The 17,941-nt window shown below is 44.9% G+C and overlaps 1 protein-coding gene across 1 annotated transcript in view; it reads right to left on the bottom strand.

The window, feature by feature from the left end:
* Positions 1–557: 557 nt before the first annotated feature.
* The window catches only part of eif2ak3 (eukaryotic translation initiation factor 2-alpha kinase 3), a 28,972-nt gene continuing 11,588 nt past the window's right edge, over positions 558–17,941 (bottom strand). The window contains exons 3-18 of the mRNA XM_019260653.2: positions 10,957–11,151; positions 10,690–10,820; positions 10,232–10,499; positions 9,979–10,144; positions 9,762–9,887; positions 9,449–9,571; positions 9,133–9,359; positions 8,912–9,024; positions 7,459–7,581; positions 6,772–6,921; positions 5,838–6,393; positions 5,327–5,500; positions 4,941–5,114; positions 4,747–4,848; positions 4,065–4,127; positions 558–3,328 (exon numbers count right to left, since the gene is read on the bottom strand). Coding sequence (XP_019116198.1) covers positions 3,140–3,328; positions 4,065–4,127; positions 4,747–4,848; positions 4,941–5,114; positions 5,327–5,500; positions 5,838–6,393; positions 6,772–6,921; positions 7,459–7,581; positions 8,912–9,024; positions 9,133–9,359; positions 9,449–9,571; positions 9,762–9,887; positions 9,979–10,144; positions 10,232–10,499; positions 10,690–10,820; positions 10,957–11,151 — 2,880 coding nt within the window. The 3' untranslated portion in view covers positions 558–3,139. The remainder of the gene's footprint in view (positions 3,329–4,064; positions 4,128–4,746; positions 4,849–4,940; positions 5,115–5,326; positions 5,501–5,837; positions 6,394–6,771; positions 6,922–7,458; positions 7,582–8,911; positions 9,025–9,132; positions 9,360–9,448; positions 9,572–9,761; positions 9,888–9,978; positions 10,145–10,231; positions 10,500–10,689; positions 10,821–10,956; positions 11,152–17,941) is intronic.

Genomic DNA, 17,941 nt, shown 5'->3' with positions numbered 1-17,941 from the left:
TGTTCAGTGGACCTGGTGTTGAACAGAAAAAGTCAAGTGATGATAAAAGTGTCAGATAGAAGTATCAGATGCAGTGATGTTCTCCTCAGGCGTGTGTACCGGCTGTCATTTATTAAAATGCAGTGCAGTAACTTCTCAGCTGTCAACTCCTTCATGATAAACCAGAATAACTGGAAGGACCTGTGTGAGTGTGCACGTCCTTTAATAAATGTATTTACACACCAGATGGGCAGGTAGGTGTAGGTGTGCTTCCCTGCCTTCAACATTAGGACGGCGTGGTATTTTTGTCCAGGTTCATAGTGATTATGATGATATAATGGTGATATTAATCTAATCCTTCACAGGTTTGTTGCAGTATTTTCATTCTCGTGATTGTTAATGTGTCATTTTGTTTCTCGCTGTGTGACAGTGGATCAAACTTCCTATGCATCACATAATGTGTTTCATGCTGCTGGTCTAACATGTAGAAATGAATAGAGCACAAAGACAGACACAGTCCTGGTTTTGTCCAGGTGATGAACATCAGAACAAATAAATCAGAACCAAGGACACCAAACTGTACAAACGGTATAGAACAGTTTATTAAATTTAGACTTGTAAGAAGTCATCATATTCCAACGCGCTCCATCGCATGAAGCGCATTCATAATAACACCAACCCAAAAAGGATTGATCACGTCATCGAAACATAAATAAAGCAAATAAACATATTTACAATTCAACATGGGACAGAGAAATGGGGTTTGTGCACAAGAACACGCAACTACATCTCCGGACAGAGACCGAGAAGGAGGGAAAGGTTCGACTCGTCAGCTCGACTGGCCTCAGGAAAAGGAGTGAACACAATTCAACGACGCTTGAAGATCCTACAGTATAATCACATTTTCTCGGTTTGTGTGAAAAGAAGAAAAATCCTAGAACCTCTGATAATACACTGTTGTCAGTAATGCTGTTTGATCGTTGAAGTTATTTACTACTGTGGGTGATTTCCTTCAGACTTCTCTTTATATCACAGTTCACTCAGGAATCTAGAAAACGGAGGACAAAACATCCTTTAAGTTAATTTCATGGATTCATCATCGTTATCAAATATTAATTCTATAAAACTGATTTATAAAGAAACCTTTGTTTGAATTTGTGGCATGAACTTGAGGATGTCATTATGGCTGAGTAACTGCAGCCTCCACCCTTCGTCGTGGTGGGAGTACAGTCTGTTTTTAAACTCTGAAGAGAGAATTGATCCTTTTTTTACATCAAGAGTGACTCATCTCCAGTGGGCTGAGAGGATGAACCAACAAACGAACATCAGTTTGACTTCCTGCATCAGACGCAGTCAAGACTTTACAGTAATCAGAAAAAACCCTGCAGAATAATCAAAGAAACGCTTATTTAAAAAAAAAAAAGAAAAGGAGAAGATCCTTAGAAAAGTACAATCATCGAAAGCACATTACAATTAGCAGTTTGTGTGTGTGTAGTTACAAACAGGTCATGTGACTCTCCTAGCACTTCTTTATGTACATAAAACAATGCTCATGTGGATCACATGACCAGCATCAGGTCCAGGTCCAGGTCCCCGGTGCACAGCGCGGAGGGGATAAAACAGTATCATCTCGACTAAATGCTATTTCTGCTGCATCGCGGGAGAGCGGCAGACCTCGGTATTCGCGTGTTCTTCATGGGAAACACCGGCTGGATGGGGTCGGAGCACAGTAGCACAATTCCAAAAACGTGAGGTGAGAGATCAGTTATGGGAAAGTACACTTAACTGACTTTTCAAATGGCACTCTGGTTCTGCGGGTTCTCCTCCGGTGCTCGAAGCAGGACAAACTCCCCCCCAAACATGTGATAAACAAACACTGGGAATAATTTCCAACAGCAAGAAGGAGGTGACCGCCGTGGTCTGTCTGTCTGCGGAGGTCACACTGTAACATTCAGCTATGCGTTAACGGCAGAGAGCGTCTCCTCTTTGTTCCCCTCTCCCACAGTATGTCACACTATCTTACAGTCGCCTCATGAAAAAGCCATTTACAAGCAAAGGCGCCTTACAATATGTACAGGATTGATCAAAGATATCTTTAGAATTCAAGAAAAAGATATAAACAGATTTTTTTTTTCTTCCTTCGATTATGTACACGGAGCAAAGAGGAGGTGTTAGAAAATGATTGAGCACCTCAGAGTCATTGTGTAAATGTACACACAGAAAAACTGCTTCCAAGTACTGGCTTCAAGATAACAAACTCACACTCACCCCTTCACTTCCTTCAGGTACATGCAAAAAAGACAGGAGCCAGGAGGCTCTGCATTCATCCAGAGGGGGCCACGGGCCCCTTTCTAAAGGCAAATCATATCTGATGACTTCTTCTCTACACAATACATCATCACCTTCTCTCATTACAAAAACACATAGGAAAAAAGATGGTCTTTTTTTTTTTTTGGTCTCCCAAATCAGGCATATCAGGTGTCGGAACACCAGTTAGTGCTTGCACCAGTGATCAGTACTAGTCACTAGTAGATAGGATGATCAAAGGCCCCTTTGGAGTGTCCTCTTGGTTTTGATACCTGAGGTGTGGTGCGGGTGAGTGAACACTGGCTGAATGTGATGAGCAAGCAGCGTGTTGGGACCAGACCGGATCAAATCTGATCTACAACAGTTCTTAGCGTGTCTGTTCTTATCTCAGAGTACCTGATGATAGACTTGTTGTTTGTTCAGCTTTGTCCGCACTGAGCTGACTGGCTGCAGTAAACACTGTCCATCTGGTACTCAGAGCCATTTCAAGTGACCACTAAGAATTATTTGCAAGCAGCATTTGAGCCAAGTCTGGTCGCGAACATTACAGAGCGGCTGTCGCTTTTAAAATATTCTTTCACTTGTTTAGTGTGATTAGAATTGGGAACGTAATGGTGTGCAAATATGTAACGGCATGTGGATTTGCCGAGAAGAGTAACTGTGCCGGACTTTGTCTCACTGCTCTAAAGCCACAGACACAAATTCCCGATGTTTGTCGTACACGGCGTTCATAAAGTGATCCTGCCTGAGGCAGTGTCTGATGGCGCGGGGCTGAGGTGGGCGGCAGACCAGTATGGGGTGGTGGAAGGTGGAAATTGCGGGTTGGGGAGCTATATATTGCGTCACAGGATTTTCAGGTAGACGAGGTCTGGCGAGAGGGGCGGCCCATGGACGACGCGCTGTAGGTGCGGGAGCGCTGCCTCATGGCGAGTCGGCAAGGCATCTCCAGCTCCAGCTCCTGGAAGAGGGGGGTCCCTATGATCTCTGCCGCCTCGGGGCGCTCGCTGGGGCTCCACGACAGCATGCTGTGCACCATACTCAGCTGCACACAGAGAAAACATACAATGTTACAATAATTCTTCCGCTAATATCATCAGTCATTAATGCTTAATGCTCGTGTAGCACAGCAGAAGCAGCACAAATAGTTTGAGCACACACAGACACATGCAGGGACGTCTTAAAATAGAACAGTGCACACTAGTAAAGTGGGATACTGGGCTAACAGGGCGAGGGGATTTCCAGTGATGGAGAATCACAGATTATGCTTTGGGATTATGTTAATCTCATTACAGACAGGTAAACAAGCCCTACACCAAACTGTTGGACGGCGCCTGGTGTCGCACTGAACAACATATGTTGTTGATTATTTGAACATACGGATCATTGATTCTAATGGGAGTATGGAGACAAATTATTCTCAAGAATCATGTTGACACAGCTGTCTCAGACAGAAGTGCGGCTCTTGTTGGTTCGCTTTATGTTTTGGTGTGTAAACTGATGATATCTGCACAATATTTAACTTCATATTCTGATTTGGGAGCTAAATAATCCAACTAACACCTCCTAATTGGATTAGCTCAGCAGGTTTGACTCACCAGGGGAATATAGTGTGGACAGGTAATTTAAATCTGTGACAGGCTGCATGATGAGAATGAACTCTCACAGCTCTGGATGTCCCACTTTGTTCGTTTCCTAACGCTTGTTCTACTTGTTTTCTTTTTCCGAGTTTGGACGCAGTTGAGCTCGCGGCCACTTGGTGGCAGCAGACGGCCACTCACCTCCTGAACGTTGTTTTTGGAGAACACCTCCGGGAAGCGCAGCGCTCTCACCTCTGTCAGCGTCTGGAGGAAGAGAAGGGATGTAAACACCTGTGAGTGGAGGAGCGTGCTAATGGCTAATCAGGCCCTTTGTTACTGAGACAAAGACGTCGCGGTCGATCGCGCACACAAGGGCAAAGAAAATCCACCAATTACACTGACGACAGTGATCTTTGAAATGACAACAGTGATTATGTGTTCAAGTTTCCCCACAGAGCTTTCAAACACACAAAATAAAATAATGAAGTGAATAAAAGAAGAGACACAGAGATACAACGTCTCTCTTCTCTCGTTGCAGCAGCAAGAATTCTGACTGAAGCCAAAAAATGAGATCACATCATTCCCATATTAATCTTTATAATCGCTATAATTAAAGTCTTTATCAGCGGTGACCCGTCAGTTTGAATTGATCTGAACATTTTAATTGCTCCAGATTTTCGTCTGATAAATCAGTTTTGTCGTCACTTGTGTTTTCATTTAACGTTTCACAAACCAATTAGTAACATACACTGAAAACACCGCGTGTTATAAAACAGGAAAACACAAATAAATAATGATAATGAGTTACAGGGTGATTTATTGCTGGATAACGACCCTGTTGGGAATGAAATCACAAAGTGTGTTGGCGTGCTTGCTGACTCACCCTCACTCTCTCCATCTGCGTCCTGAAAGGATACAGCAGCTCAAACAGGATCAGACCCAGAGAGTAAATGTCCACTTTGTGAGAGTACGAGTTTCCAGAGAGCTGTGAGGACAAAGAGCAGAGGACAGAAAGTGAGAAATTAATTTCATTTCTTAACCATGGAGGAATTTTATTTTGAAAACCTTCTTGCCTACCTGCTCCGGGCTCATGTAGAGCTTGGTGCCGACCTGGCCCGTGTGCCGTGTCAGGAGTGGAGCGGGCGTCAGGGCGCTCGGCTCGTCCTCGTCCTCCTCCTGGTCCATGGCCGTCACCAGGCCAAAGTCTCCCACCTTCACCACGTCGTCCATAGTGAAGAAGATGTTGGAGGGCTGGGGGAGTGATGATGACATTATTATTCCAAATACAGGCGAACATCAAATCTAAAGATGAACCCAAAACCAGGCAGCTTCCAACTTTAGCAGGATTTTTCTTCTTCTGACTGAAGCTGCAGTCAGAATAGTGTCAGGACAGTTCGGATTGTTTGACATTTAAAAAACTGCACAGGTAACTTTAGCTGACAGCGTGTGGTGCGTGTGTTCACCTTGAGGTCCCTGTGCATGAGCCCCTTGCTGTGCAGGAAGTCGACGGCCTCTGCGATCTGGAGGAAGATATCCAGACACTGGTTGTGCTCCCTCTGCTCCGGGAGGCAGCGCTGAGCCATCCAGTCCTTCAGGTTCTCTTTCCGACAGAGCTGCATCTGGATGTACAGATACACCTGCAGGCGGGGGAAGGAGGTTTCAGTATGTTACGACTCAAAGTGAAAAATAATATTTAATTTCTGCTGTCTGTGTTCAATCATTCAAAACTAGAAATGGCTCTTTTTCTTATTAAAGTACTGTAGATAGAGTTTCAGATAGAGCCACAAGGCTACCATTAAAAATAAATTTTGGTTTAATAATGAATATTCTCATTACTTCAGTTGCTAAATTAAACTACAGATGTCCAGGTATTAAAATCCTGCCTGAAGCTTTAACAATAAAGGGCCAAAATAAACCTCAACAAGGTGAACCAAGATTCTTATTTACAGTGAACTCAGTGAATGATTGACTGACCTTGGGAGACGGCTGGACTCGCTGTGTTGGAGGAGTTGTGGGGAGAGCCAGGGTGAGTGAGGTTGGCCGGGGGGGTGAGGAAGAGGAAGCAGGGACAGATTCCTGTCGTCTGGTGTGCGAGGAAGACGAGCTGTTCTTCTCCGTCGTCGTGCGCGGACTGGCTGCGCCGGAAGCCGAGTCTGTGTCGGCGTCGGCGTCTCGATCGCAGCCCGAGTCCTCGAACACGATGTCGAAGGAAGAAGAGGTGCAGTCGCTGGGGCCGCGTGGAGGACAGAGCTCAAAGGAATGAGGGGTGTCGGAGGCGTCGGGGTCGGCCTGGCTGTCCCTCTCAGACATCAGGCTGTCGTGGCCCAGTAGCGGGTGGAAGGACAGTGTTCTGATGTCGCCAAAACCTCCAGCACCACCGGTACTGCTGGAGAGCAGGGCCCGCGCATCCACAGAGGCCTCCAGACTGTCTCCTTCAGGCCCAGAGACAGGTGACACTGAGCTGGACACTGGGACTTTGACGGACAGCGCCTCCATGTGGTCAAGGAAGCTCATGGGCCAGTCGGTGGTACTGAAAGAGAGAAAATACATTTGATTTGATGTGAAACATTTACTGTCTCGAGTCTCTGCGTGGTTATCTGGTTCTACTTTTATCTCGAATCTGCCCAAACAAACTAAAAGAAAGGAGTAAACACAGCAGACGTTCAGTTCACTGCTGTGTAAAGAAGTTTCCATCCCCTGGCATTTAAACATCTGTCTTAATCAACCAGTGAAGTGAGGCGAGCGATAAGAAGTCTGTGGGGGAATAAATGTCCCATGTTGTCCTGAGGGGAGCGTTACATTTCTTTGCAAGGATGCCGTCTCTGGTCAACGGAGCCCTCGGTAGCGCTCGTGCCATGCTCGACCTGCTGAGCCGTACAAGATAACAGGTTTGAAAGCCCCGGCTCACCTGGCGTCTTTCAGCCACCTCTGGTCCATCTCCTCCTGCCAGCCCTCAGGCGGGCTCTCCTGCCAGGCGTTGAAGTAGCGGATAATCCCCGGGTGCTCCAGCTTGGCCAGGGCCTTCACCTCTCGCATCACCTTCTCACGGGCCAGCTCTCTGAATGACGTAAAAACCGAGGGTTAGGTTACGCTTTAATCCACATTCAGGGCAACACTAAGTTTCTGTTGTTGAGTCTCAAATGCTCAGGACTATTTGTGTTTAGTATTCCTGCTCACACACTCGATTCACTGCTGACTGAACGCAGGCAGGACTGTGCCAAAACCAAAATCTGGACTCTGGATTGTTTCCATGACACTGCCTGACTGTAATGACGCTCACATGAGCCCAGTCATGATACACCGAAGGCTCAATAAGAGCTTCAACAAAAACACTGGGCATCAAACTAACTAACAGACGTGTTTGTTATGCACTGCGTGATGCACCAAGCAACAACGGAGCTCAAATAAACATGCATGCAGAGCTCATGACTTCATTTCCATGCTTGGCTAATATTTGTATCAAAATGTCAGTTTAAAAAAAAAGAAGGTTGCTGCTTACGTAACTCGGCAGAGCAGCATTAAAAGAAAACAGATAAAGGACGAGCTAATAGCCTCCAGCAAGGAAGCGCGTGGTGTGACCAGCGAGAGGCGCTACCTGTTGGGCAGACGGATTCTTTTGATGGCGTAGTTGCAGTCGTCCACTTTGTTGCGGGCTTCAAACACGACACCGAACCCCCCGCGGCCAAGGCACTGCACGGGCTCAAAGTCAGTCAGGTACCTGGGGAGAAGACGCTTTGGTTGTTATTATGCAAAGCTCCGGCAGAAGAAAGGAAGCTGTGTGTGAAAAGTGTGTTATCACGTTCGTGTCTACATATTTCACAGAGCGGGGCTCATGCTGCTCAACTGTGGTCAAGGAGGCGTATTAAGTTGTAGAGGGCGGTTATCAGGGAAGGAATTACTAGCAGCCAAATCCCTGTCAGGGCCGGCTGTGGCTGCTGTACTGGCACGTAACCAACTACCAGCTTAACAGTATCATGAATTCAAACAAATGTGCTGGAAGGAAAACGCTCGGCTGTCACCAGGTGAAGACTCTGGTTAGACAGATGTTTACAAAGTCTGACAAACTGCAGAGAAGAAATGTGTAACGTAACATTTCTGTGGCCGATGATCTTAATGTAATTTGTTGTATAAAGTTGTGACAGTGCTCACACACAATCATCACACACTGCCCCCACTTACTCTCTTCTACACCCAGTCAAAGCATTCCTGCTCAGACTCCTTCGGGGACTGAAAATGTGCAGGCACATGTGATCCAGGTCTTGTTTCCTGATCTCTAGCCTCCCTCCTAATGATCCCAACTCATGCCCGCTTCAGCTGCTGCAACAGCCACCGGAGTTATTTAGGGAAACTTCTTCGGCAAAAGTGATTTGTATGGATTGCAGCAGCAGCAGCAGCTTTAATGGGAAGGGGCGGGTGGAGTGTTTGTCAGTTTAGGGTGGATCAAAAGCAGAGAATGTGCATGTGATGACAGCAGGAGAAAGAGGAGGGAAAAAACCTGCAGTTTAATCAAATACTTCTGGGGATTAGAGCCAGATTTTCACTGAACAAATATAAACATGCAGCCGCCATCGATCAGACGACGGGAGGTCAGTGACAGCCCATAAATTATGGCTACTGATCATATTTAGGATGTCTGAAAATAACCAAAAGAAAAACTTGACAATGTGCTGACAGTGATGTAAAGTGACACTGCGACCCCGTGGCAGATGCTGCTGGGTAGGGTGGGGTCTGCGGGGGCCAAGGTCATTTTCATTTGATGGCAAACAGCTGAGTTATCCAATCATGCACTACTACGACTCGCATCTCCCATCCCTGCCTTGTCCTATCAAAGCAGGCTGGAAGACCAGTGGTCACCATGGTAACAGCGCTGAATCTGTAGCTACACCTTGAAAGAGTGAGACTTTTGTGTGTGAGGATAACAATTCCCCACACAGCAACAGTGTTACATGAAGTTCTCCTGAGTCATGACAAAACACACACACACACACACACACTTAGAGACGGAGCATATTCTGCCTCAGCTTCACACACGTGTGTTAACGGTGTACCTGGACACATATTCGCTGGAACGGGTCTCCATAGCAACCGGTTCTTTGGATTCCACAACCTCAAGGTCAAACTTGGAGTCCGTCTGGCACTGTGTCTCCGACTCTTTGCGTTGCTTTGAGGGACAGGAAGAGAAACACGAGGAAGTGAATGCACAGTTTTAGATTTATAAAAGCGAGATGAACTTCTGTGTGGTGCTGTTCGCCCCGGGCTGTGGTCTTACCCTCACATAGGCCACAGGGGCAGGGGGGTGGAAGAACTTGCGGACGATGTAGGTGGTGGCAGCGATGCAGAAGACGATGGTGCCGAGGATCTCCTTCCACCAGGGCAGCAGCAGCACGGGGTCCTTTCTCCTGCGGCTCTCACCTCCTGCCCCGTGTCCCTTTATCAGGCTCACAGCACTGTCACGTTTCCCCCTGTAGAGCTTGCTGTAGGGGAAGTAGCCGTTGTCTACAGAGAGGAAACGCAGAAATCAGACAGTTGTAAACAAGACAAGACTTGTGCTCTTTTACAGCCTGTGTCCAGGATCAGGATCTTACCATATGGATACTGAAGGACGGACAGGGCTCCGTTGCTGTATTCTTCATGGGAGAACTTATCGTTATTCAGACACTTGTCAAACTCATCAGAGCCGACTAGAGCTGGTGTCCGAGACGGGGAATCTGTGTCAACGATGAAGACAGACATAGAAAAACGGATGAGCAGAGTTGGAATAACATTTAAAAGACAGTCAAACATTAAGAGGAATGAAGCTCAGAGCAACAGACAAAACTTTAAGTTGTGTCCGTCTTTGCTCACCCCAATGTTTGCCCTGACTAACTAAAGAGAACTCATCATGAGACGTGGACTTACGGATTAGAGGCTTCCATTTGACAGTGGGCAGTGGAATGATGTCCTTTTCCGATCCGATAGCTTTGGAAGGAAACTTTTCAGTGATCCTCACAGAGGACTGGAGGTAGAGCTGTCCCTGGAACATCCCTGATAAAGCAAGGCCAAAGATTCACTCGTACCTCATAGAATACAGAGAGGAAGGCATGCAGCATGAGGGTCTCTGTGTGAATGAATTTACCAAGGTAAACACTGGACTCTGCGGCATCTCTGGCCTTCGCCGTATCGTCGTCGTCTTCCTCATCATCGGTTTCTGACTGGTTGCTGTAGCCGTTGTCGTCAAACAGGGCAATCGGTGTGACTTTACCCCCGCCCACCAGCCAAGCTGAAGCGATGGGGGTGCAGAACTGCAGAACACAGGTGATACAGAGTGAGTCCAGTGTAAATAAACCTGGAAACATGACAAATGTAAAAGTAAATTAGTGTCGTCTTACCTGACGTTCCCAGACCAGCTGTCCATCGGGATCAGTACTGAAGGCCATGACCTTCCAGTCGGGAACAGACACTTTGATGACGAGGTCCAGATGCTGGTTCTGGTTTGGCTCATTCTCCATCTGCTCAGTCTCTTTTGGTTCGTCGGTGATGACCCGCTGACTCTCCCTCCAGGCCTCGCCGTTCGCAACTTCTCCCTCCAGGAAGTTGATTCCAGACGGCATCTCGGGAACGAGCTTCAGCTCAAAGTTTCCAACGCTGAAGTTCCACCTAGTGTGAGGAGCGATGAAAAGAAGGTGTGCTAGTGTTTACCCTGAGAAATGAACTGACATTTAAAAGCATTGACGGAAAGTCACCTGACACTTTATAAAAAAGCACACAGGGTACAGCAGCTGCTTCGTGACTCACGCTGACTGACAGCGACAGCGACGGATCGATTGACTGATTAAATAAAACTCACTTCTCCATCCCTGATCGGGGCCGGATGGCTCGCACAGTCTTCTGAGTCCTTTGCAGCAGGAGCATATCTTCAGGCTCCAGCTCATCGTCCCCCCATCGACTGCAGCCCACCGCAGAGCAGATGTACCGAAGCTGAAGCAAACAACACGAGACGAGGTTCATAGAGGGTTATTTATTTTACTGTGTTCATGTGGTGATGTTATGTTGACTCTTTCTAAAACACAAACTAAAACACACTCTAAGCTTTAACTGAAGCGGTTTTACTGACCTTGCCGCTGTACGCCCCGAGGCCATAGGTAGTGAGGGATTTGCCCCCAACCAGGACAGTGTCCTCTCCGATCCGGTAGGACGACTCCAGCAGGGACTCCACGCTGAAAGGCACTGCCTCCATACTCTCCCGGTCCCGGTTCCACTGAAACAAGGCACCGTCCAGTGAAGGGATGACGAGCTTATTGCCAAACACCTGCAGGAACAAACAGGCCGGTTTTAGAGTGTCTGCTTTGACTGACGACAAACTGATGTTGATGGAAAAGGGCAGAAGAAAGAGGGATCGTTTCTTCATCAATACATAACAAGCTGAAATTCCATGGATGGCCACTACACTTCATGTCCGAGGCATCACGGTAAAGACAGCATCGTTTGAGGTTAGTAACATTAACTGCCACTAGTCCAATCACAATTTTATCATTAACAGAGTACTTAAGATTCATAATGTAACCCTGAGATCACCCGTTAGGCTCTACAGTGGTTCAGCCCCACAGCAGCTTGGATCTCCTGCTACAAAGACACGATGATAAAAAAATAAAAAATAAATCAGTCTTACTCCTGTCTGATGCAACAGCACATCAAACCTCCTGGAATATCTTTCACAGTTTGTAAAAGTGGTTTTCAGCTCAGACAGAAACATCTGCCCACACAGACAACACGGGCTGCCCACACAGCAGCAGCAGCAGCAGCACCATGGACTCAATCCACAGGCTCGGGATCATTACACATCTAAGAGCCTAAGTAATTAACCTGGATCTTTATAAAAGTGTGTGGCCATGGGTAATGTGTGTGTGTGTGTGTGTGCTATTAGATGCTCACAAGCATGACATCATTACAAAAACCTGAGCCTAATCCTGATTTAACCTTCACAGGTTTAACTCATCAGGGGGTGTGACGACAACTGTTTTAATCCAGCACTTTATTCATTCATTCATGACGTCATCAGAAGTTGATTTGGATGTCTGTTTAGTAACAGCTACTTTGGACCAGTCAGGGACTCTGGGACGGGCTCATTATGTGTCGCTGGGGTCGAACCTGAGACCTGACAAGTATCTTTGATCCCATCAGACTTTAAAACAATGCAGCTGCTCTGTGGTGGATTGAAAAATGCCAGGAGGGAGAGATGTGTGGCAGAATGATTTACTGGAGAGCAGAGCCAAGAGCAGAGGTGATGTCATCTTTTTAAGAAGAAGGAGGAGGTCGACAAGATGAGGATAAATTTAGCAAGTGAAAGAAGGAGGGGTTAACAATCTGACCATCACATCACACCATGCCGGCTCTGCTGAAAGGGGGCGGCCAAGAGGTTTACAGCAGAGGGGAACTTCTCAGAGCGGTGGATGAGTCATCCTCCTCCTGATGCCTTAATCCAGGTTTCTGATCCGGTGTTCTGACACCGATTACCCTGGATCAGCAAGAAGTGGAAATGTATCCTCACATCAGATAATCAAATGTTGGTGTTTATTACAGTAAATACTAACACACTCTCTGTTGTAGTGAGTTACAGAGCCCTGACAACAGTTTTATCTCAGCACAGCTGAGTTAGAAGAGGCTCGGATGACGTGATGATTCACTTTGACATATTTTGACAGCAAAGCAGTCTGCCTATATGGAAGTCATCAAAGTATGGTGATTAAAAGCAGTCTGCCTATATGGAAGTCATCAAAGTATGGTGATTAAACATGTCTGAGGCAAGAGGAGCCAGAGTTAGTTACAGCTGAAGGACTTTCTGTGTTCCCCGTTATGACAGCGCTTTAAAAATATTTCTGTAATATTATTATTATTGTTATCATAAATTATTATTATTATTATTATTATTAGTTGTTTGTTTTTGCCATCGTAAATAATAATAATAATAATAATATACAAATTATTTATTATTTTGTTATTAATTATTATTATTAGTATTATTTATTTTGTTAATTATAATATATAAATAATAATAATAATAAAATAATTATTATAAGATTATTTATTATTATTATTATTATTATTATTATTATTATTATTATTATTATTATTATTATTGACAAAAAATATATTTTATGTAGAAGTGCTGTTACTTCAGATAAACGTTCATCCGATTATATTTTTTTAATTGACCCTTTTTCTCATCTCTGCTGCTCGTGTGTTTTACATGAGGGAAAGTTCGAACTATCTGTCTCACTGTGTCACAGACCTTTATGACTTTTGGCATCAGCCTTGCAGAGCTCTGTCTGAGGTGTTACTGCTTTCCCACTGGATCCTGATATATGTCTGTTGGGTACATTTACAAATGATGCCATGAAGCTAAACACATGTCTTCCATTAACATGTTTTGTTTTTAGCTCCAAAGCATTTAAAAAAAAAGGGGGAGGATGATGTGGAAGCCCTGTTTTTTAATTAGGAGGAAAAACAATCAAAGCAAATAAAGGGTATCCTTTGATGAACTGAGGATGAAATTATGATCAAAGTCTCACCCCCACTCTGTTTCCTTTATGTTGTGTTTCATTTTATTTTTTTCTGACTTCTGATTAATAAAAGAAAAGATTCCGGGGCGGTCGGTGGCATAGTGGGTTAAGCGGCCGCCTCGTGTGTAAGAGGCTATAGTCCTCGCTGCAGCTGGCCCCGGTTCGAATCCCGCATCGGACGGCCATTTGCTGCGTGTCATTCCCCCTCTCTCTGCCCCCTGCTTCCTGTCTATCTTCGGCTGTCCTATCATTAAAGGCATAAAAAGGCCAAAAAAATATACTTTAAAAAAAATAATAATAATAAATAAAAGAAAAGATTCCAATAAGTCGATCACTTAAAAAATATTCTAATTATTTCAAAACCTGCCATCTCAGCACGAACGTTTTCCTCCTCCTCGTGCTTAACACTACTTTAAAATTCTATGTCAGTGATTTTTGTTTGATATTACTAATCATGTCACTTTATTCCACTTTTGTGGGGGCTGGGCTGGTTCAGTGTGTGTGTGTGTGTGTGTGTGTGTGTGTGTGTGTGTGTGCTGACGCTCCAGCAACCCTGTCAAACAGTTTCAGCTCTCACTCGCCTAATGTGCCACTGTTGGCCCACAAGGCTGCTGCTCCACTTAAAGGTGGCAGACAGCGTGAGACCGAGTAACTCTGGTGGCTCGAGCAGAAGAAAACAAAAGACGCACACAGAAACAATCCGAACCGGATCGAGGCGGGCCGGAACAGAGATCGACTTTCTGCCAAAAAATATCGTCCGCCTGGCCTTTTTTCATCTCCTCTGCCACGCTGGAAGAATTATTGCCGGTCACATTAGTCACAGCCAGGCGTTCAATCGTTAGTCATTGTGTGGCCATCAATCAAATCCTCTCTTCATCCATTCATTCACGCTGCATGCCGGCAGAGCTACTCGAGTGTGTGTGTGTGTGTGTGTATTGTCTCGTCTGTGATGACATCATCTCTGCTCTGTGGCATTACCTCACCTCCCCCTGATCACCCAACCTCCCCCCTCTTCTTCATCCCTTTAACCCCACGCCGCCTCCACCCAACGCCAGCATGACTCACTCCACGCTGGTACCCCCACCACCCACTCCATACGCCCACCCCCCATGCAACTCCTGGCTTTCTGAAGTGATGGCTTCTTTTTCTGCAGACAATGCTGTTTGTAGCTCTGCTGTCCCTCATCACACACACACACACACACACACATGAAATATACACACACAGACACACACACTCTGCAGGATGCAGCAGGTGACTGGCTGCTTCCTCCCCGGCGTGTCGAGGCCAGCCAATGGCACGGCGGCAGACCCCCCCTAGCCTCTAATCACCGAGCAGACTGGTGTCTCAGGGACCCGGCATGCACCAATGAAACCGTTGCTAAGCGCTCAGGAGGCGTTAGGGTGGCGGGGGTAGGAGCCAGCGGCGGCCTCCGACATAAACACAGAGCAAAAAGGCATCCCAGGTTACCGAGGGCAGCCAGGGCAAGGCTGGATATGAGCTTACATAAAGTACACAAACAAAACAAAACACCACAGTGCACTGTGGGATCAAAACAAATGACGTCATGGCAAGTCGCTGGGTTCGGGGCTGATAGGTGTCTCTTCTGCTCTGTCGGCCAAATGAAAGCCAACAGGTGAAAACACACACAGACAGAGTGAGTCCAACAAACACACACACACACACACACACAAACAGAGTGAGTCCAACACACACACACACAGAGTGAGCATCCACTGTCACAACATGAACACACAGACACACACAGGACACAGGACGATGACAGGAGTGTGTTACATGTGTGTCTGTTGAACTGTTTCTTGACACTTCCTGTGAAGCCTCACGCGCTGAACACAGATGTAAAGGCAAGCGAAACAATGTGACGTCCCCGGAGACTCGAAAGCAGCTGTGACAAGTAGTGCCAGACAAATACTTTGTTACAGTCCGAGTACTCTGCTTCTGGACACGTTCACTACTTTCATCAGAATCAGAAATACTTTCATAATCCCAGGGGGAAATTATAGTTTTTAGTAGTTTTCTGAAGAGAATAAGTTCAAGTTAAGAACTGATCAAACACAATTTATTTATTTTCAGATCTTTCTGACAAAATTTAAACTTTTTGGATTACTTACTAAATATTTTCATACTGATACATAACTTACAAATAATGAACTGAGTTACTGTGCAGAAAGGAGTCTCTGTTTTTACTGAAGTGTGGGAAAACACACCTGAGGAGTCAAAACACTTTTTTTTTTATTCATAAGCATGCTGAAGAATTTCATCATTCATCATTTATTACTGCAGTTCCCATATGAGAATATTGTAGAGTGCAACTTTATACTCAAGGTCAAATTGACATGCTGATGCATGGAGCAGAGAAGCTCTGCTGCACTCACATAGTGTCTGCTGTGAATTAATGCCATCACCTCATGAATCACTTTATTCTATAACACCTGTTTAGTTTTCTGTACATTAAAATAATGCAGTTTTTTTTTACTTTTACTGAGATACAATTATTCAGATTAAAACACTGTGGCATCATTTTATCGTTGAAACCTTTACAAATTATTTATTTTTTATTTATTAACTGTATTTTAATTTAACTGTATTTATTTATCTATGTACGTATGTATGTATTGTTTCTACGGCTTTGTTGTAAAGCACTCTGGCTATTGTAAAGGACTATATAAATAAACCTGATTTGATTTGATTTGAAATAAACCACACTTTATTTTTATAAGTCAGTAAACAGGATATTGCATCACGAAGAGGACCCGGATAAAGGTTTGTACGTCTCTCTAAAAATACTGAGAACAGCTACAACTAGCAGACAGGCTCCATGTCAGGTGTAACACTAAAAACAGTAGACACCTGTTTGGGTGGCACAGCAACAATAAACGTTACTGTATGGAATAAATCATGTTAAGCTCAGATTTATTAGTCTGAGGTAAAGATGCTTTTTCATCATAATGATGAATCATTTTAGACGACACGATCAAGTAAACAGAAATCAGCGCGACACAGGGAGTGCATTCAAAATGAGAAGCAATACATCTTGGATAACAGGATATTTTGCAGTTATTACTTTTATACAGTAGTCAGACCTTTCAGATTGTAAATGGGAATATTCCCGTTTATTAGTTCTCATGTTTTTTAGATATCAGAGGAGGCGAAGCCTCGTCCATCGTCCATCAGCCAAAACAGAGCGAGGCAATGATGGAAGCACAGGGGAAGGAACTCCACACCTGAGTCCATGGATACAACTTCACCCAAACATGTCAACACTGACAGAGAGAATATTGTCAGTTTAGATGTTCAGCATCCTCAACGCCACAGAGAGAAGCAAGCGGTCATATTAAATGCAGCAAAGAGAGAGAGCAAAGTGAAATGAAAAAGACACTCTGAAAAATTAAAAATGTGCGAGACTGAGACTCAAACGGCAAATTCTGAAAGTGAAGGGAGCAAATCAACAAGAGAACAGATAGCTGTTGACTTCCTCTGTTGATGAGAACAGCCGCTCACTGCCAAGCAGAAAAGATTTAGTCAGAAAGAAACAAACAGCAGAGGCGTGTGTTCGTTAAACCCTTCGCTGAACTCCATCTGCAGTCCCACAGGCTCCTACATTTGGTCTGATATCGTCCTCTCTTTGTAAACACAGCCAACACCACGAGGACGTCTTTCTCAAGCATGTGTGCCGCTTCAAGTCATGTGTGTGTCCTGGCATCAAAGGATAAGAAAGCACATGTCAGACGGGCACAGCACCATCTCTGCAGGGCTTCAGCGCGATGACAGAGCTCTGTGGGTGCACTTGGAGACATGGGATGGGTGACAGTCCGGTCACTCCGTACCATAATAAAAGATAATTAAAGATTTGTAAAGATCTCCTGCTTCTGTAGCAGAGCACATATCTGCCAATGCCACAACCCCATCTACAGACAGACATAAAAATATGAAGGTTGGCTGTCAGCGGCACAGGTTCTTCAGGTCATTGTTGATGAGATGAGCTCCACTCAGCAGCTGGAGGAAAAAAAGTGTTCGCTTGGCCCGTTCCTGCTGACATCATTTCTTTTTTTACAACACAGCTGATGTCCTCAGAGTGATCTCGGAGCCAGAGCCTTTAAATTCACGGCACACGCGACAAACTCTGAAGCTCATGACTGAATATTTAAAGTATTTTAAGTCCCTTAAACTCAAACACACTTTCACTGCAGCCTGTTCCAGCTGGTTTCCGGTTATTACTGATGTTGTCAGGTGTCTGCTGTTACCAGGTAAACTATTTATTTTAACTCATAAATAATATGTTACACTTATGATTATCCATCCATAATCCATTATTATCCATTATTTTTCTGTCATTAAATGTAAAGAAAGCAGAAATCTTATTGTAAATACCGGGTTGGTGTTTTGAAGTTAAAGATTCAAACAGAAGTTTAAACACTGTGAAATATTATTTAACAAACATATTAAAGACTTTTTTTTAGAAGCTGTTTGTCGTCGACATATTGTACAAACTTTAAGTGCTTCGAGGAACCTTCAGGA

This window comes from Larimichthys crocea, chromosome XXIV (genome assembly GCF_000972845.2).
Source record: "Larimichthys crocea isolate SSNF chromosome XXIV, L_crocea_2.0, whole genome shotgun sequence".
Taxonomy (NCBI): Eukaryota; Metazoa; Chordata; class Actinopteri; family Sciaenidae; genus Larimichthys; species Larimichthys crocea.
This window is presented reverse-complemented; position numbering and strand designations above follow the sequence as displayed.